The sequence below is a fragment of the Conger conger genome, chromosome 1 (assembly GCF_963514075.1).
Source record: "Conger conger chromosome 1, fConCon1.1, whole genome shotgun sequence".
Classification (NCBI taxonomy): domain Eukaryota; kingdom Metazoa; phylum Chordata; class Actinopteri; order Anguilliformes; family Congridae; genus Conger; species Conger conger.
Window position 1 is genome coordinate 63900102 of NC_083760.1, and position 20934 is coordinate 63921035.

The 20934-nt window shown below is 39.1% G+C and overlaps 2 protein-coding genes across 6 annotated transcripts in view; one reads left to right on the plus strand and one right to left on the minus strand.

Moving 5' to 3' along the window:
- Positions 1–2301, minus strand: part of cpne4a (copine IVa) — a 71289-nt gene extending 68988 nt beyond the window's left edge. For both annotated transcript variants that reach the window (XM_061233988.1, XM_061233981.1), the window contains exon 1: positions 2068–2301. The gene's annotated coding sequence lies outside the window, so the exon portion shown is untranslated. The remainder of the gene's footprint in view (positions 1–2067) is intronic.
- Positions 2302–5931: 3630 nt separating this feature from the next.
- LOC133136190 (cytoplasmic dynein 1 light intermediate chain 1-like) lies at positions 5932–20852 on the plus strand. Of its 4 annotated transcripts, XM_061253477.1 has the most exons (14): positions 5932–6059; positions 6185–6258; positions 7090–7206; positions 9321–9551; positions 12328–12497; positions 14584–14677; positions 15015–15150; positions 15308–15419; positions 16605–16664; positions 16931–16975; positions 17679–17799; positions 18030–18158; positions 18811–18834; positions 19752–19886. In XM_061253477.1, the coding sequence occupies exons 1-13, from the start codon at positions 5956–5958 to the stop codon at positions 18831–18833; spliced, it is 1416 nt and encodes a 471-aa protein (XP_061109461.1). In that variant the 5' UTR covers positions 5932–5955; the 3' UTR covers position 18834; positions 19752–19886. The 4 variants fall into 4 exon arrangements, with proteins under 4 accessions (XP_061109461.1, XP_061109444.1, XP_061109453.1 ...); XM_061253460.1 differs by lacking the exon at positions 18811–18834 and having other exon boundaries at positions 19752–20852; XM_061253469.1 differs by lacking the exon at positions 18811–18834 and having other exon boundaries at positions 17679–17769; positions 19752–20852.
- Positions 20853–20934: the final 82 nt, after the last annotated feature.

Sequence of the window (20934 nt, forward strand, 5' to 3'; positions counted from 1 at the left end):
GGTGACAGTAGCACAAGTAACCCATTACACACATTACAACAGTGGTATGCAGAAGAGCATCTCTGAACACACAACACATCAAACTTCTAAGTGGATAGGCTACAGCAGTAGAAGACTTAATAAGTCAAAAAAATAAGTCCAATAAATACCTAATAAAGTGCTCCCTTCACAACCCTGTCACAATCTATTTTCCAACTCTACATTTTCCAACCAAGTGCAGCTCTTTCCATTCGAGGACCTTGTTTTCTCCTGACGAAATCAAATCATTCTCACATACAACAACCCTGCTCCTGATGCCTAATAAGCCAGATAAATATATGCAAACTGCATCTTAAAATGTTGATTTTGCTCAATGTACCTGGAGCCAATCAATATCAAACATTTTACAGTTATATATCAAATGAAAACAATTATATTTTAACATTTTGTATTCAATCTCTGCATTTTGCAGTACAAAGAGTGCTTCGGATATACAAAATCATTTTGCTCGCCCAGGTACAACCATTCCACAGTGTGGAGATGTAGAGGCATGTTAGAGGAAGTGCTTGACGCACAACATATCTAAGGGTTTACCTGCACTGTAAAAACTCTAACTCTAACTCTCTAACACGCTATTTCCAGCAGGGATTCTCAGGCATAGAGGAAATGACAGAGCCAAGTTAGCATGAGGTCAAAACTTGCATTTTTAGTTTTTTGGGCATAATGATGGAATTAATAACACACATGGTGAAACAAGGACAAACATACTATAACAAGGAGGGAGGGGGCATTATTTGTAGTTTAGGTATACGTGAAATCCATAAGTTTAATTGCAGGCCCAAGGGGCATAAATTAGTCTCAAATAGATCTGGGTACATGTCTGTCATTTCAAAAAAATTTTGGAAGGGTTCATAATTTAGAAGTCTTTCATCTCATAATAAGCCTAATAATTGTTTTCTTTATGGTCAATCGGTTGAGATAAGATGACTGAAACAGAAATTGCTTTGTGTTTTCAAGCTAAATTAAACTACATTCATTCAAAATACTTTAATAAATTATAATTCATCTCATTAAACACATATATGTACAATATTAGATATCCATTTTAATTTGTCACAACTGTGTGTGCTTCTGAAAATTGACATCGCCTTCTGCAACAAGAAAACAATCACTTTCCTTTGTACACTTTAAGTAATAAGTTAAACTTGTGGATACTCAACAAAATACACATGATAAACATAGTAAAGCTTAGCAGCCACATCTCAGCTTTAAAATTGTATGCACACATGCACACATGCACACACACACACACACACACATACACAGATGCACACACACAATACTTTGGGGGGAGGGGGCTGCAGGTAGGATGCTTTAAACTAATATAAATTCCTACAGGCTACATAACAACTTTGCATCATCATAACTATGTAGTTAATGCTAAATAATGTTGTTGTTTTTGCTTTTGTTGTTGTTGTCTCCTGTCGTTAAATGTCCACACATTTCACGAAAACAATGGTGAGCCTGGTACCAGTTACTCTGGAATCAACATGCTAAAAATATGCATCAAGTACATTGAGTGTCCACATCCTTGTTTCCATGAAGTTCATGTCGGATGCAATTCTACAGGACCGATACTGGACTTTCCCAGTGCTGCCCTATTTCTCTTGACTTGAGGAGAAGTGCATTAGGCAACAGATGAGCACAAGGCAATAACAAAAATGTAAGTTTAGGCTACTTTAAAAATGAATTTCTTAAGGTGGAAAAAGTGATATATGTGCAGAGGTATATACCCAATTCTTGCTATAGCTTGAAACCAGTTTCAACATGTCAACATTAATGCTTTTCTTGAGAGACAACAGTGAAAAACGAATTAATTGCACATATGCCACCATACACATTCTGAAAACTTCCTCTACTTTTCATAATATATCATTCCTAGGCAATATGAGCAGCATATTTACATATAAAACAGATTGGCATGCAAAAACGGTTATCTGGATATTATATCAATTTGGAAACACCCATATGCTGCTCACTGCATCATTAAACAGCGCACAGTGTATGTCGGTACAGTTGGTAACTCACCTTCCGCGAACATAAAAAATATTCCCAAAAGATGTTGTCAAAAAAAACTTCCCTGTTCAAAGGCTGCGATGTGAGTAAAGTCGACTTTGAAAGGCGAGCGCTCCGTACAAGGAGACTAACTCCATTCTCAAATCATTGTTTATATCAGCGCTTTGAGAACCAGCCCACTCGAAGGTAAATGGAGTTTGTCTCACAATTCGAAGGCTCCTCTACTCTGTATGAAAGATGGTTAGAGTGAAGTCTTGGATTTTTACACTTGCTCACTTTTGCACCAATGCTTTATCATACATCGGAAGGATGCCACAGTCAGTGCCCTTTAACGACACTGCACTCTAGTGGGAGATCATTTAATTGCAGGCTCAAACAAAATGGGAACTTGCTGTCTCACTGCATATCGAGAATATGCTCAACATAGCCTAATAAATTCATAAATTTGTGCTGTGTTCGATATGCTGGAATCAATATATCGTCAAAGACATGTCTGTCAAACAAAGTTCTCTTATCATTTTGTAAAGTCAAAGGATCGTATCAATGGTCCAACAAGCCCATAAAGATAACAGTCTTGCCCTTTCTGAGCGTCTTCTTCCGAATGATAATTATTATCTGTTCCACGTTTTCGACCATAAATGCTGCTTGTGATGTTCTAACCGAAAAGAATAAATAATTACTGAGATCATGCCTGAATATTTTGCTTCGATTACCCCATGATAATAGAATGATAAAATGTTCAGTTGTTATAATATCACTGGAAAAGATGCGCAAACGGAAGTGAGAAAGGGTGTGAAGCAGTTACTCTCAAGTGTATTGGCGCGTGGATAGTAAGGGCTAGATTTGCCCAATGCTGCCAGGTGAACAAGAGCATCTCTTTCGTTGTACACCACCTGTTAAAGGTGTTGCGAGGTCGACTGCCTCTTGTCGACTGCCTACAGGGTTTATGTGACAGGGAGCAGCCAAGTGCAACACTTGTCAAGGGCTTTCACGGTTGTCACTTTGGGGTTTTTTTTTCTCTCTGAAAATATGTGGATGGGGGTTATTTAAAAAAAATTATATTTACCATGGCTTGCTTTTGAAGCAGTGTCAGTTACATACTTTGGCCAAATTAGGGTACATAGGTAGTTGATGTACAAATACATTAATACATTAAATTCATTCTGATATGAATTGGCATTAACTAATTTAGTACAAATACATAAGCAATGCTGGACAGATTAACTAATAAGTAGTTAACAACTACAGTAGTTCATGCCAAATACTGTAATTTTATTGTAATGTGTTACTGAAATTACTTAGCCTATAATGTGCGTCACCTGAGGAAAGTGCCCATGGCAAGCAACAGTTAAAGAGAACCTTTAATGACTGGGAGCTATTCTGTTAAATTAAGCAAAATATTTCGTCAAATATGTAAAATATTCAATATCAATATTAAAATAATAAGTATTTTCATACTGCTATGAATAAATCAGTGAAAAGACAAACCCAATAAGACATTAATAATATTCAATAACTCGTAACAGGATTGCCAATTTTCAGTGCAGATGAAAGGGCATCAGAGGTGTTCTCAGTTCAATAGAAAGTGATGGGTGGAAAAGAAATAAAACTTCTCTTTCACTTGTACTCACTTCAAGTGCAGGTTAGGAATTATACCCAAGACTTCAAAGTTTAGGAAAATCAATCACCTGTAACAGGGACTCCAGAGTAGTGAGATGCAATGTGAAACCATTGGATTTGTCCACTGGGTAGGGTAGATTGGTAGGCCAGGGTTTATTGTGTTACTGCTGCATTGCTCCACCAAATGCCTACAGGCTACATTTCCTTAAATCAATACTAGCTATCTTGTAGTACAGTGTGTGTGTGTGTGTGTGTGTGTGTGTGTGTGTGTGTGTGTGTGTGTGTGTGTGTTGTAAGGGGGGGGATGCAGCTTGTGAATGCAAATATTTAATCAGCCAGTCAGTCAGTCTAAATGCATAAATAGGTTCAGCTGTTCTTCAGACCAAATGTCAGAATGGGGAATAAATGTGATCTAAGTGACTTTGACCATGGAATGATAGTTGGTACCAGACAGGGTGGTTTGAGTATCTCAGAAACTGCTTATCTCCAGGGATTTCCACTCACAACAGTCTCTAGAGTTGGCAGAAAAATGGTGCAAAAATGGTGCACCCACACCCAGCCCAATTTTTCAGCAAAACCTTTCTCAGAGCGCTGATGAAGAAGGAGGATGGAAAATATGACCTTCTGTGTGTTTTTTACACCACTGGATTCAGTGATTTGAAATTAATGAGAACACGGTGAAAGAATTTTTTTTTTTCATTTTGTTAAATGCATTCTTCAACGTATATAGCAGTTAACTTGAAAATATGTCATACGAATAAGCTCTATGCCTGAATATTCACTGAGTGAAGACCAAAGACAAAACATGTGCAGGTAACAATATAGTGCTTTCAGAGTGAATACACTCAGCACTTACACCCAAAGCTTATGGAGTCAAACAATAGGTTATTTATTTATTTCAGGTGATAAAAGGACAGGACCAATATGGCTTCTCATGAATATGAAGACCTTTATTACTGGTTGGATGATAAACTTGCCTACCATTATTTTCTCTTTTCATTTATTAAAACTGGAAATAAATGATAGAAGGCACGAGGAGTGAACAGTTTCCCAGTTTCTACAATGAAGCCCATATAAAAACATCACTCTGCCTAATGCTGCCATTCCACTGAATCTAACTTTGACAGTTATCTCTATTCTGCATTCAAACATTGTCTTCTGCTCATGACTATTGCCCTCAGCATCCTGCGAAACCAATGAGTAGTCCATTTCAGTTACTCATTCTCCTTACCTAGTTTAATATATGACACTTCAGATATTCTTTGTGTGCTCAGCCAGGACATTGCCAAGCATAGTTTATCATTTCATTGTGAGAGTCAAATTGAAATGCATTATGAATAGCAATGTTTCCAACTTTCGATTCATTTTATCCTTTATTTGTACCCCAGTAAGAGGCAAGCATTCCTTCTGCAATCATGGCTTTGCTGGCACATATTGTGCAACTAAACAGACAATTAGATGTTAAGAAATTAGCCATACTAACACCATATTTTTGTCAAGGCCTAACTGCACCAAACTCTAGCAGCATTTTAATGCATTACAGTGCTGAATTAAGGCTTGTCTAACTCAAACTCAGTCATTTTCCAACTAGAGACTGTAGTAAATGCGGTGCAAAAGGTTGTTTTAAGAGGAATACATTTCCTGTGGGTGTGGCAGAGATTTTGTTTCATTTTGGTCATGTACGGGATTATATGAACATATTTGTCAGATTTGTATAGGTGCAACATCCTCTTTCAACTAGGGACAGTGAAGACTATCACAGGCATATAATGCTAGTCGCTGCTTCTTTTCACTGGCCTATTTATTTCCGCTGCTTGTAAGTTCTACTAAGTGTATAGGGCCTATTGTGTTAACCGTTTACTCCTCTTGATAGGAATAGGTGAAGTGTAAAGTGTCCTTCATCTAACTTAATTTATCCATGAAGGGATTTCCTTTCCATTGTCAGATACAGAACACAGAACAATCATTCCACAAAAAGATAATTTATAATAATAATAATAATAATAATAATAATAATAATAATAATAATAATAATAATATTTAGACAGAAAAACTGGTTCTTATGATGGTGAATTAAGTTATTTTATTAATGTTAACTCTGCAAATGTGCAAATTGTTGACATTCTGTGAATTATTTTGTTTGTTCTATTACCTTTTTTAAAAGTAATAAACAGTGATGACACTGTTGCACAACCCCGCCCGAGAAAAACGCAACGAGCAGCCTCACATCCGGGTATCTCTTGGGGTATCTATAGTGTGTCACAGTAAAAGCCTGGAAAGATGGCTGTAGTGAGTCGGAGTGCATTTACATCCACCAACTCAAATGTAAATAATACCTGTTTGGAGGTTCAAACCGACGAGGATGATGATGGCCAGAATTTATGGTGAGTATGTGGGTTGTACGGGTATTGGGCTGTAGCGTTTCCCCCTTTGTGTTAGCTAATGATGAAACCGAGAATGTCTGATTAGTAGTGTGGATTTTTATCTGATGATGATATTTCACGCACAGGTCCTCGATATTGAATGAAGTATCAACGCACTCACGGTCAAAATTACCATCTGGGAAAAATGTCCTTGTCATGGGTGAGTTTTATTTTCCCCACATGCAAGCATAATGGTTCTGCTGGTGGGCCAGTCCCACGTAGTGTTGCTAGTAAACCACACTGTCATGTGTGCAGCAGCGGATTAGCTAACGTGCGCTCAATTAGACTGGGAGTGTCTGTCATGTCATGTTGCGTGCTTTGGCGTTGATGGATGCGCGTTTTCCAAATTTGACATTTAGTTAGCTTTCGATTTGATAACAGTGGTTTAGCTCTAACATTGCAACATTGCAATTGCACGGTTCTAAATTATTTAGTTGTCCTTATCTAGCAAGACTTGTTCGCTACGTTAAATTCAGGCTAGTTAATTAACCAACTGAACAAAACTGGCGTGTGGCAACATTACTGACACGGTGACAAACTCTAGTTTGTCGCTTTTTCCAAAACCAAACATAAAAAAATGATCTACTCGCACTAATTCTAGCTATCAACAACTGAGAATCCCAAAATAGTTTGCTAATCAGTGTAGTCTGAGGCCTTAGCCACTAAGGTATCCATGTAGACGGCACATTCTGACTTATAACATGGGTATTTATTCTTATTTTATATCCAACTTGTTGGTTAATTAGCTAATTAACTGACATCAGCTAGAACTTGGTGTTATGGCAACCGAATATAATTGATAGTCCATAAAAACAATCTTAGACTAATATTAATTCATATTAATTCAGTATGGCTGTGTTTTTTTATGACTCGGTACATTTTGAGATTTATTTAACGTTAACGTTCTACTACCCATTCCTCATCATGAGGTGTCTAAGGCTAGCTAGTAAATTGTGTTAAGTGTTACCCCTGTCCGCTCTTCGGTTTGTAGGTGAAGATGGGGTTGGTAAAACCACTTTGGTTGCAAAACTTCAGGGACTCAAAGAATACATAAAAGGGAGAGGACTGGAATACCTTTATTTCAACGTCCATGACGATGACATTGACGGTAAGTCAAACCTTACCCTCAAATCCTCTGTTTGTCTGTTCCAGATGCTGGGGCCATAATGACCATTTAGCGTTTAGTACTTTTCAACAATAAACCTGTAGCCTACTAGAGCAACCGATGGTCCAGTTGGGCTGGGGGCACACATTAAGGGTCCTATATTGTTGCTATGTGGATTATACAGGAGTTGAGGTGTTATAAAAACAATGTGAAATTAGACCTACAAGCCGGGTTGTGGAGGCCAAGCAGTCCAGCAGGGCAGGGTCGCCATGGCAACTTGATTATGTATTATGTATTAAGTGTGGCGGTAAGCACTGATAGCAAGTCTTATGGCAATTAACTGAGGATTGGGTGTAACTGAGATATGAGCTCACGTCCTGTTTAGGTTGTTTGCCATTGGTTTGGCTGTAATGGATGAATGTTTTTGAAAATCAAGAATGTATAAGAGTAGTTTTTTGAGGGTTGGTCTGAAGATGATCTGTGCCAAGCTTGGTGAAGATTGGACAAAATATGTTAGTGTTGAAATGTTTTTAAACCTTTCATCAAGCCCAAGCAACCACATCAATTAAGTTGAGAACAGTTTCTCATGTCTCAGCTTTGGGATTTACCAAGGTATCAGCATACTGTGAACATTTTTTAATCCTTTCAATAAAATCCAATATGGTGGCCGCATCAATTAGGTTAACATGAAAACTTGCCATGTCTCGGCCTTGGGACGTCTATCACCAGACACAATACTTTTTTTAAGCAAACACATCACCAAAATAATGGGTTATGTGTTTCCTCAAAATGGGGTCTCGAGGTCATGTCCCATGTCCCAAAGCGTTGCTGAGCTTTGACCTCACTTCTTGCTTGGTGACTTTGTTGCCATTTTCGATTGACTGTAATAGACAAATGCTTTTGTCTCTGCCTTGGGGTCTCCCAAGATACAACCACACACAATAATGACTTTTTTAATGGGCATTTTTACTAGCAGCACCCCCCAGTAGTTTAAATTCAAATTTGCACGTCTTCAGGAAGGGGTACTGAGTCTATAAATCTGATAATCTGATCATTTTGGTGAGGCTTCGTCTGAACATTTGGTGTAGATTGGACAAAATTTGTGGCCTGTGAAAATGTTTTTAACCTTTTCATAAAATCCAATATGGCAGAAAATCAAATATGGAAATTGAAGTCAATGGGTGTGTTGAACTCAGCTTGATCCAAGGAATCCAATAGTACATCATTTTTGAAAATCAGGCATACGCCTACAAACTTACATGCATAAACATACCTCCAAATTTGACCCACATTTGGTAGCGCTAGAGTGCTCAAGGTGGAGACCTGTGTATTGGTAAAAATAATCATGGGACTGTTTTTACCTTATGGTTCTTGGGGCTGCCATAGATGCCCTAGCCATAAGAAAAGTATGATGATGAATAATAAGAAAAGGTAGAAACACTGCTTGGCCCGCAATTATCAAAACGCACAGTCCTAAATAAATAAATAAATCCACACAATCCTAATGAAGAAAATGTGCATTTGAACAAGCCATTTGGAATTGCATGAAGTTATGACATCAGAACAATATGCTTGTTTAATTCAGCATGGCCCATCTTGTAGCCTGAACAAATACAAGCGCTTGGCACAGATGGCATTCAGTTTGTTGGAGCTAGCCAGCCAATCAGAATAGAGGTTTGTTGATATCAGTGAGCCTTAAATACACGGTCACTAATATGGCCCGTTTTTTGTAATGCTCATGAGCCGCTGGTGAATGGACATGTAAAACTGGACAGAGATGAAAATAAAACACTGGAAAATGCACAATATGGGACCTTGAAAAGCATGTTCAGTATGTACTCTGGTAATAACTTGGCGTCTAAGGAGTAAAAGTATCTTAAAATCAACTTGAAAACACATAGCCCTTTTCTTGTAGGCTGACAAACTTAATTTTTAAAAGTAAAGGCTTGAATTTTTATGTTTACCTGCAATTTCTCTCTTAACCATTAGGAGTCCAAAATTACCTTTGTACCTTTAAACTTGCGCTCATCCCTAGCTCATCCTCAGAATCTGTTGAGGAAAACCTGTTCCTACTCTTTTAATGAATGTAATTATGTATAATTTATTTCTGGACACAGACCATGCCAGGTGTAATGCCTGGATTTTGGATGGTGACCTGTATCACAAAGGCCTCCAGAAATTTGCAGTGTTTCCAGACAACCTGGCAGACACCATCGTACTGCTGGTGGTGGACATGTCAAGGCCCTGGTCTGCCCTGGATTCCCTGCAGAAGTGGGCCAGTGTCATCCGAGAGTATATCGACAAAATGAGGATTGCTCGAGAGGAGATGAGGGAAATGGAACAAAAATGTAAGTGAGACTGCTTCACCCTTAAATGGAAAACATCCCATTTTGTGTACATCTCGGCTACGTTTTATATTAAACATGAGACATAATTATGTCTTGCCATGTTGGCGATGATATAAACACCCAGAGGACTCCTGCATTGTTAGTCATAAAAATACAAGTTTTCCTTTGTGCACGCACATGCCACTTGCCTGCCTGTTTTACTGAAAGGAGAATAGTACCATAGTTGGAGCCAAAGCTGGCAGTCCCATTACAGCATCATTGCTTTTCCATTGCATTATCCACTGCCAAATTGAGATGATAGGATGGACTTCATCTGCGGTCCTTGACTCCACATGAATTCTGTTGTGGGTTCATGCAATGAGTGTTGCCGATGTTCTCCTTTCCATGTTTATCCCCTCAGTTGTGTAGATGCAGAAAGAAGCTGTATAGTTACCCAGCATGCCAACTCTGCCCACAGCTTGCATGTAAGTCCACAGCTCACCTGTAAGTCTAGCTGCAGTAGCCCTAGCAGGAGGGCAGGAGTAAATACAACCAATGGAAAGCTACCCAATGCCTGACCTAAACCAGCAAAAGTCCAAATCTGCAGTGAAAAAAGTAACTGAAACTGAAATTAGATTGCACACATTATAAGTCATGAATCTTCATGTGCTCCTGCATGGAAACTGGTACCTGCTGTTTTTTTGTTTTTTCCATGGTGTTTATTTAAATGTTAATGCTACAGAAAAGGTCTTCCTTACTGTAGTTTGGAATGCTGGCTTAACTACTGTAATTTCTTTACCTTGCTGTGGTTATATATGGTTATATTTCAATCGATTTAAACAATTAAAACAATGACAATTGCTTTGCCAATATGGTGGGTTTGATGCAGACTAATGCATACTGTTCCCAAAACTCTAGAGTACCCCTGTGTATGCTGGTTTTCATTCCAACCACAATTGCAATCCAATACTGTTAACAAGCTGTTATTTTTTGTTAATTAGGTGCTTTTCATTTTTAGATGGATTACACAATGATGGATTACCCTCCTAAAACCACGTTTTGTCAGATAGCTACGCATACCATAGGCTAAAGAATCAAATTAAAGTGAATCGGTACACAAGTGGTGAAAGTGTTGATACCTGGCCAAAAAAAAAACATTTTGGAAGGTAGTGAAGAATTCAAAGGCAAATCTGCATTGTGTTGATGGGTTTAAGGAAATAAATCCATCCATCCATCCATTATCTTAACCTGCTTATCCTGAACAGGATTGCAGGGGGGCTGGAGCCTATCCCAGCATACATTGGGCGAAAGGCAGGAATACACCCTGGACAGGTCTTCAGGGAAGAGGGCATGGTGCCGGAAGAGAGGGAGGTGTTGATTAGAGAGGAAAGAAAAGGGAGAATGTCATTGGATATAGATTGTAGGAGGGGAGAGGGGATGGGGTCAAGAGGACAGGTGGTCGGGTGGTGGGATGTAAGGAGTTTCAATGTGTCGGCGTCAGAGAGGGGAGAAAAGGAGGCTAGGGAGTTGGGGAAGGTAGGAGGGTCAGCAGGGGGAGAGGGTTGTGAGAAGGAATTGCGAATGGCATCAACCTTCATTTCAAAGAAGGAGACAAAGTCATCAGGTGTGAGTGATGAGAGGGGTGGGGGGGGGGAGGGGGGGCCAGAAGAGAGGAGAAGATTGAAAGCAGTTTGCGGGGATTAGAGGCGGCTGCGTTAATTTTCGAGTGAAAGAAGGAAGATTTAGCTAGAAGAAGGAAGATTTAGCTAGATATCTCGCTCTGCCTGTGTCTGACTCACAGTTTGAGATGCCTCCCCCCCCCCCCCCCCCCCAGCTGGCTGCTTTATTAAACTCCGGTTACATATGGGTCACTGTGTAATTCTAGCACAATTTAGCAGTTAATCAGTTTGAAACTATACAGGGTACATATCATACTTTAATAGGGATATATTGATACACTTTTAGCATACATCGTCGAGAGTTTTGGAGGAACCTGCCTGCTCATCAAGGTTGAGTCTGATTTTGACTTGTGATTGTTTATCATGCTTTTAGGAGAGAGATCTTTTGTTCTGTGAATTTTCCCCTACACTATTTCTGGCATATTGTGATTTAATGTAAATAATCAATTTTAAGATGAACTAATTGAGAAAGTTTAACAGCTTGTTAACATTATTCAATGAAAATTGGGGTTGGAACAAAAACCAGCATATATAGCAGTACCCAGGACCACGTTTGGGAACCACTGCTATAGACAATGCACAGCACATACTTATTCAGCTTTTGGCCAAGAGTTTTGCTGAATACCATGTCATGCTCATCCCCAACACAATAATATATAGTCAGTTCTTTTATCTTGACCTTCACTTAAAATAGCTGTAGTGTGATTACTTCAGGCATTTCTGTTGTGCTTGGCAAGTGTAAAAGTGTTCACATATAATTCCTTCACATGTCTTAGGGTGGCAGTAGTATACTTGGCAGTTGACAAAAAAAATGTATTTAACAAAAAATATTCTAGTTACTAATTGTGGGTTCAGAAGAGGATATATAAATGTATATATAAACATTTTAATGTTTGCTCTGCAGTTATGCTGGATGTGTTCACGTGGATGCTATTTGTTGGTTAGTTACAACCATATGGCCAATACAAAAACAAAAAAAGCAATTGCTGGTGAACCAGTGACCAATAATGGAAAATGTGTGCGTGCAGATTCCAGCTCTGTATTGAAAATGTTGTGGGCTGCTTCTCGGGCCCGACATGACGTACTGTTCCTAGACAACTGCCTTTGCATTTTTACAGTGGTCAGACAGTTCCAGGAGTACACAGAGCCAGGGAGCACCCACAGCATGTCCCCGCAGAGGAGGAACCCTAAAGCTGCTGATTCGGATGAAGAGGGCATCGTGCTTCCCCTTGGGAAGAACACACTCACACACAACCTGGGCATACCTATGGTGGTGGTATGCACCAAGGTAGGAGGTATACCGCATGCCAGTATAAACCACAAATCACATTCTAGAGCTGTGGAGCTTTCAGCACTGAATGCATTCTGCAAGTCCCTTCTGAATATATTTGCAGTGGAGGATTATTGTGTTGGGCTTGTAGCCTATGTTTTTCTCTTTTTCAGAGATCCATTTATTCTAAAGACCATTGCTTTACTTCAGGCCAATCTAATAATCCATTGTATGACTAAATGTCTTCACTGAATCATATGCTAAATGATTCTTTATGATACTTTGGTTCATATGGTACTTTATGACTCATAGTATCAAAGTACTACGAGTCTAAAGGGATCGGGGAAGAGCAGTTTTCTTTTACCCCGATAACATTGACAGGGGTTGGATGCTAACAAAGCCACCGGATTGGATGTCATCCTAGCTAAGTTCCTGAGAGATGTTGCAGAGGCTATTGCTCCCTGTGTCACATACATTATAAATCTTTAAATTACCCAATTACATTACATTATTGGCATTTGGTAAGTGCTCTTATCCAGAGCGACGTACAGTTGATTAGACTAAGCAGGAGACAATCCTCCCCTGGAGCAATGCAGGGTTAAGGGCCTTGCTCAAGGGCCCAACGGCTGTGCAGATCTTATTTTGGCTACACCGGGATTAGAACCACCAACCTTGTGTGTCCCAGTCATTTACTATAATATTCTAATTGACTTTCAGTCAGGTTTTAGACAGTTTTACTCAACTGAGACTTGCATGATTTATTTAACCAATGTCATTAAAAAGGAAACTGACAGCGGTAGGTATTGTGGAATGGCAATGCTCGACCTGCAAAAAGCATTTCATACAGTGAATCATCAGACATTGCTCTGCTTTAATAAGGAGGCCTTGATATGGATACAGTCATATCTTTCGGGTAGAGTCCAAATGGTAAATGTAGGAGGTATGCTCTCAGAGCCTAAAAACCTTATCTTTGGTGTCAAGGAAGTATAATTGGTCCTTTATTGTTTTTATTGTATATAAATGACATTGAGACGGCTTGTTCATTCAGCTTTGTTGGTAACTTGGTAAAGAGCTCCAGAAAGTAAGCAGTTGGTTATGTGACAGTAAGTTATCCTTGCACTTAGGCATATCTGAATGTATTGTTTTTGGAACAAGGCATAAACTAAGGGACCTAACCAGTTTAGAATGTAATGGAGCAAAGATTCAGGAAAAGTGTTCTGTTACTTATCTTGGATGTGAATTGGAACAGTATATGACCAATGAGCCTATGGCCCTCTGTCATTGGGAAGGTCCATTCCAAGACATAGTATCTTGCAAGAATATCCAAGTTCCTTGGAAACCATGAGGACTTTAGCTACATCATTAGTTCAATGCCACTAGGATTACACCTGCATAACCTGGTACAATGGTATAACTTCAAATTATAAATTAATGAGGGTTGTCCTTTATCTCAGTCCAAGAACGCACATGAGCTCTAATCACTTTAAAGAGCTGAATACGAAAGCTAGTGTATCTAACCTAAAACATACCAATCTAAAAAGCAAAGTAGCGAGAGGCTACTACATTCCTCTATCCAGTGGGGAGGAGTGGAATAAAATCGCAAACTAAATTACATTTGCCCATTCTTTGAATAGTTTTTAAAACAAACTGAAAAAATGGATGATGAGTAAGTTATATAGTATAGTGAAACATTTCTATGACAAGTGTATAATACTGGTGTCTTTATTAGGTGTATGAGTATAGCTCATGTAGATAGATATTAGTAGCATACACATGTAATTTCCTTTTCCTGCCTGCCTCCTAGCCCAGACTCCAGGGCTGCAATGGAAATAAGTCATGTGACTTTATTGGGATATCCTGATAGATTTTTAGCACTTTATGCACATTTTGTGTATTGTACTTTTTAAATTTGTCGAATGATATCAATCTATAAGTCAGCTCCCTTATTTATCAGCGTTTGACAGATGGATGAATAAATAAAGGATTTTCTTTAAAAGCACTGAAATTACATCCAGGAAACGATAAGAGGAGCACTGATCTGCATGACAATTAATGCCAAGACGCCCCGGTGCAGTATTCTTTTCAGTATCTGCTCCTTCTATAGTGCGATGCTATCAGTGGCCTGGAGACAGAACACGACTACAGAGACGAGCACTTTGACTTCATTCAGTCGCACCTCCGCCGATTCTGCTTGCAGTGTATCCTCTGCTTGAGTGTACTGGGGATTGTCATCACAGTTTCTGGCCTTGAGCCTATTGAGTCTTTATGGAGTGGGTAGAGCTTGGTTGACATTTGCACTCGTCGCTCGTGTCAAGAGTAGGCGTGCAGACGCCAATCTTTTCGGACTTTCGTACAAATAAAAACGGGAGACCAAAAATATCGTCTTTGTGTGCTGTGTGCCATTGCCAGGTTAAATTAAACTTGAAAATGAAAATCAATGCACACACATTTCTTTGAGCGAGCGAGAATTGTATTATTTGAATGTAATGTAAATTGTTTGTTCAAAGATTGTTCTCCTTGACACTGCTTCTACAGATGGGGCAGCCCTACTGTACACTTCAATGAAGGAGAACAAAAATCTAGATGTATTATATAAATACCTTGTCCACAGGTTATATGGCTTCCCTTTCAGCTTGCCTGCTCAAGTGGTAGAAAAAGATGCAGTGTTTATGTAAGTAGGACTTTTTTCAGGCTTTTCCTCCCAACTGTAGATGTTGTTGAATGGTAGCCTACTGGTCTTCACTGTACTGTTTTAAGTATAATTACTTGCTGTTCTCACTTGAAGACACCACCATATCACTCATAGTTCTAGTTGTGCTTTTTTGCAGTCCATCAGGGTGGGACAATGAAAAAAAGATTGCAATCCTGCATGAAAACTTTCATACAGTTAAAACGGAAGACCATTTTGAAGATGTGATTATAAAGCCACCAGTGAGGAAGGTAACGTGTTTTGATGTCGTTTCCTTTCTCGCACCTCCTGCACTGAAAACCGTGCTGTACATAAATAAAGTGCATAAAGATAAATTAACACGGCTAGAAAAATCCACTTATCTGGGTCTGGGTAGGTCAGGGGTCATCACCTAACTCACTATGGGGAATGGAGGAAGGACCAGAGCATGCCACGCCCTGGGAATGCCTTGCTGCTATGATGCTAATGGTGGTGAATAGGGAATAAGAGTAACTGCTTTCTCAAAACTGAAATCCTCATTAAGCTGAGTAATTACATTTGAAAATCCATGCTCTGATACATACTCACTGCACAACAAAAGAACACAGAGCACTCGTGCTTATGAATTTGCTCTTAGAAAAACCCTCTATATTCATTTTGAAATAAATTCCTAACACATCACTGCTCAAACAATAAATTCATATCTTGACCACATGAAAATGTCAAGTATCCTTATTGAAAGCCTAGTTGCAATAAAGTAAATGATTATTACCCTATTTTGTACATGTCAAACGTGTTGAAAAAAGGCAGTTGTCATCATTATGACTATCTATTTTGTAATCATTTCACTTACAGATGTGCACACACTGTCATGGCTTGCCAAAGACCTTGTCAAGGGAATGCTGGTGATACGGAATGAAGTGACTTTTTATTAAACTATTGCCTGTTTTCATCCCACCGTATAGGGTTAAAGGTTTAGATTGATTGTGGAATGTTTTGCATGTCTGCACCTCTAGCTGCATACAAGATGCACAGCTTTCAAAATGCTTCAATGTTTTTCTTAAGATAAAAGAAAATTAGAAGTCTGAGGACAGGAAGGCCAATGAACAGATACTGGTGTGAACTAATCCACAAAAATGTCTGGCTATCGTGCATATCATTGTTTTTATATATTGGAGCCTGATAACTTAAATCTTTTATATTAATATGACACTATACTCTCATATTTGTTCATGTCAATGAATAAGCCATATTTTCTGACAATATTAAGTAAATAAGAGACCAAAAGGAATTTTGCCTTGTATGAATAAGACTGACCGTATTTTATCAAGTGTACCATCAACTAGATACTTGAGGACATTGATGTTTAGAAATTAATGTATGTACCTATATACAGTTGAATGCTGTATACAATCTAATTTTACAGATCTGACATTTGGATACATTTTTCTCCTCAGTTCGTACATGAAACGGAAATCGTAGCAGAAGATGATCAAGTGTTTCTTGTAAAACTGCAGGTAAGAGGCTGTTTGTTTGAATTCAAGTCCAGAACCAGTGAAATATCTGGCCTCAACAAACCTGCGTAGTATGTAAATGACTGTGTGGGCATGAGCCAGCGGGAAAACCAGAATGCCAGATGTTAATGCTACTGTCCTTTGTTGGTCTCAACCCAGTGGTTCTGGCTGTCATTGTATTAGTTGAATTATAAGTACTTATGTGCTTGGAGAATGGCATGCACAATACTGCGCTTAATTTTTCAATGCTGTGTTGAATTTTATTTCAGTCTCTTCTGGCAAAGCAACCCCCAGTATCTGCAGGACGGCCTGTGGTCAGTATGCTTACCCCCGTCAAGACTGTACTCTGGATAGCTTATAAAAATAAACGCTATGTACAGTGCCATAAAGAAGTATTTTCCCCCTTTCTGATTTCCTCTATTATTGCATATTTCTTCCACAGAATGTTTTCAGATCAAAATGTAATATTAGACAAAGCAAACCTGAGTAAACAATTCTTTTGTTATTATTCAATTTAAGTTAAGTTCAAGTTACCACCTTTAGCAGCAATTACAGCAAACAAATGCTTCCCATAATTTGAAATCTGTCTTTCACATCGCTGTGGAAGACTTTTAGCCCACTCTTCTTTGCAGAACTGGTTCATTCAGACAAGTTGGTTGGTTTGAGTGAAGTGCTCATTTCAGGTCCTGCCACAGCATCTCTATGTCAGGACCTAGACTAGCCCACTCCAAAACTAAAATTTTGTTTCTATTCAGGTGCTGACTTGCTTTTGTTTTGGATTGTTGTATTGCTGTATAAGCCTTCAGCTTCAGTTTACATACAGATAACCAGACATTCTTCTGAAAAATTTTGTGGAACAGAAGATAATTTGTGATTTCTTCAATAATAGCAAATTGTCCAGGTCCCGAGGTAGCAAGGCATGCCTTTTTTTTTTTCTTTTTTTCTTTTTTTTTTGCCAATGTGAGAAGAGTTTTGTTTGTGTGTGGTATACTCCATTTAAGCCCTTGTTCTGAACAGGACGCCTCCAATCGAGGACCCGGCGGTTCTCCCCGAACAATCAGCCGATCGGCTTCAGGGAATGTGGCCAGCGTCATGCCCATGCAATCAGGTACCAAGAAGATAGATCCCAACATGAAAGGTGTGTGTACTTGCCTATGCCTGCATGTGCCCTGTACATGTCTGCCCCTCTCTGTGTATTCTGCTTCTGAGCCCTGGGAAGTAGGGGGAACATCATGGTAACCTTGCACCTTTCTTCTGGGATGGCTATCTTTTGAGCTTTTGGGGAATCGCGCTTGCATGTCTCCTGTGAAATTCTGGCCTGCGGGTCTCTCTGAAAGCTGAGGAATGTGTCGGTCTTGGTGTGGGCAGGTGGACAGACGAGTGAGGGCGTCCTGACCAACTTTTTCAACAGTCTGCTAAGCAAGAAGACCGGGTCTCCAGGCTCCGGCAGTAGCCCAGCAGGAGGAGGAAACGCACCTGGAGCGACCAAGAAACCAGGTACTGGGTTCACCAGGACAGCCACTCTGAACAGTGGGAGATTTCTGTACTTTATAGAGCAGTTGGTCAGAGTGATATATTAAGTAAATTATATCAGGGAAATGTATAATAATTGATAATCTTATGTGAAACTGTTATCCGTAGTCTTTTTTTACTATCTTTTCCTCTCAAAAAATAACATTGATACATTTTACATTTTCAGTTGTCATTATTTATGTATTCTGTATTTTTTTTTCTGTTTACGTGTCATGTACTTTAATACTGAATTATATATTATATGAATGATAGGGTCTGAATCAACTGGTTTCATTCAACATGTAGCCCCCACCCTTCCCTTCCCCTTACTTCATCCCTAGAACTCTTGACTGCAGAGCTGTTAGTTGCCAAAATGCTTTTAAAAGTGAAGTTGCATGTTCTTGTGAGTAAGACACACATAATAAAACATGTTAACCTAAAGTTGCGGTAATAGAGTAGCACCTAATCTTTTCAGAGCTCACAGTGTAAAACAGCATGATTTTCTAAAACTTTATGACGCCCCTCTGGCGTGTCCACACGCATATGCGTGTGTCCGTGTACACGCTCTAATCTTTCCACAGTCAGTGTATCATCAGTCTTTGTCTATATATTAATGGTGTTCTCCACTGTGTGTCAGTTACAGGATGCTGGCCCCGCTAAGGTCGGTGTTGCTGTCACTTGCATTGTCCAGCTTTTTTTATATATATATATATATATATATATATATATATATATATATATATATATATATATATATATATGTATATTATTCTTTTATTTTTTTATATATATAGATTTTTTTTTTAAATCTATTTGGGGAATAGGTTGCACCATTTCAGGCATGAGCAATTACTTGTCAGTCTTTTGTTCTGTCAGTCAGAAGCTTTGTATTGTTACCTTTCCTTTTGGCTGCAGTATATTTGTCCCCTTTCTGCTTTCTCGTTATTATTCTCCATGTATATATGCATCTTGTTTGCAGCAAGTGAAATTATTGGGGTGTTTGTACAGCTGTGTGCAGTTTTTTGCAGTCACTATTTAGACATCAATGGGCATAATTCCTCACTGCTGTTGAACCAATAGGTGGCAGTGCTGTGTTATGTTTCCAGTTTTTGTTTCTTGTCATAAGTGTGTCTAAGTTCTATTTTTATTTCCAAATACAGACATTACAGATATTTCCCTGAAGACCACTCTGAAAAGGCAGCAGTATTGCCTCTAACACAAACGAGTCAGTTTTGCTCAATGTTTAAACTGTGCGGTGCATATAAGGCTTGGCGCACCTTGCTGCATTTGGGACCCTCTTGGCTTTTTGTGAGACTTCAGATAGCATGTCATAGCTCAGATCAGTGGCTGTCGTCTGTGCTAATATAGGGTGCCAAACAGTGTACAGATCTTACTGCATTCACACTTAAAAATACTGAAATCTGATTATTCACCTCAGTTTTAATCCACCAAACATGACTGAGCACAATTTGTACACATGCATTGGGGATTTGTACGTTGTGAAGACCTGTATCCTAAGCTGTAGCACACTTATTTCAGTTACTGTTAAACTAATAATGTGGCCTTATTTATTTGTAGGCTCAATTCTTAGCTTGACAGATGTGCAGGTCGAACTGGACTGGATCGCTAACAAGTCAGAATTTAAATCCTCCTCTCCGACTTCCCCATCAACACCTCCAGCTGAGGGGGAGGAGTCATGAGAAGAGCCAAGGCCCACTCCCCTTTCGACCTGCGCCTGCCTCTCTCCCCCTTTCTTTTCTGACTTGTTCATCAGGTACCCAGATGCAAATTGTGGAGTGGAACAGAAAACAAAGGCTTGTCAAAAAGACGTGCCAAACCATGTGCATGCTGGTTTCTCGCTTCCTTTTCTGAACAAAGAATGGAAACATGCACTCGGACATGTAGCAGGAAGCCTAAGCCATAGAGAGGGCATTGTGGGAAATGTAGTGTTTGGATGCATGGATGATTGTTACTATGAAAGGTGACACCCACAAGTAGTTGCTGGCAAAGGGCTTTTGTGCTTGTTAAAGTGCTTGGGCTGGAAGAATGAGCAGCCCTGTTATTAGCATAATGGAATCACCCCTAAACCCTTAATAGACTGGTGTTACAGCATAGCTCTGCTACACTTGGAAATGCACGTTTCCATGGTAAAAGTCAGAAATAATACCTGTCTGAAATAAAATCAACACGAAAGAAAGGGTAGATAGATTGTGTCAAACTGTCTTAGCTGTTTTGTTGGATTAGTTATTTTCCTCACTGCAGGAAAATTATGTAATTTTAAGGAAAATAGTGGTCTTTAAAGGGCAATGATGCAGAATTACGTTTTCCCGAATATGCGCAGGGAAATTAGCACTATTATACAGGAACCGGTCTAAAGAAGTATTTAAAATGCTCCTTTTTTGTGCTTAACGCTAATATCCAGGATTTAGTATGGCTTGGCGAATTATTGCCAAATACACTTCAGGTGAACAGTATATTGTTTGGGGTAATGAAACTACCTAATGCACTCAAGTGGTTGCTTAGACGGCATCATGGTCGAAGAAGGGTCAGGTCAGGTGTCGGTTTCATCTGAAGAATGTAAAAGTACAAACATGAAAATGGTCCCGTTATCTCAGATATTGTAGTGATGTTTCTATGGGTCAGGTCTGTAATCATTCAATAAAGTTATATTTATTCTGAGTTGAAGTAGTATGTGTCTATTATTTATGTTTACGTGCGGTTCTCTTTTGAGAACGCAATTTGCGTCACACGATGCTTACGT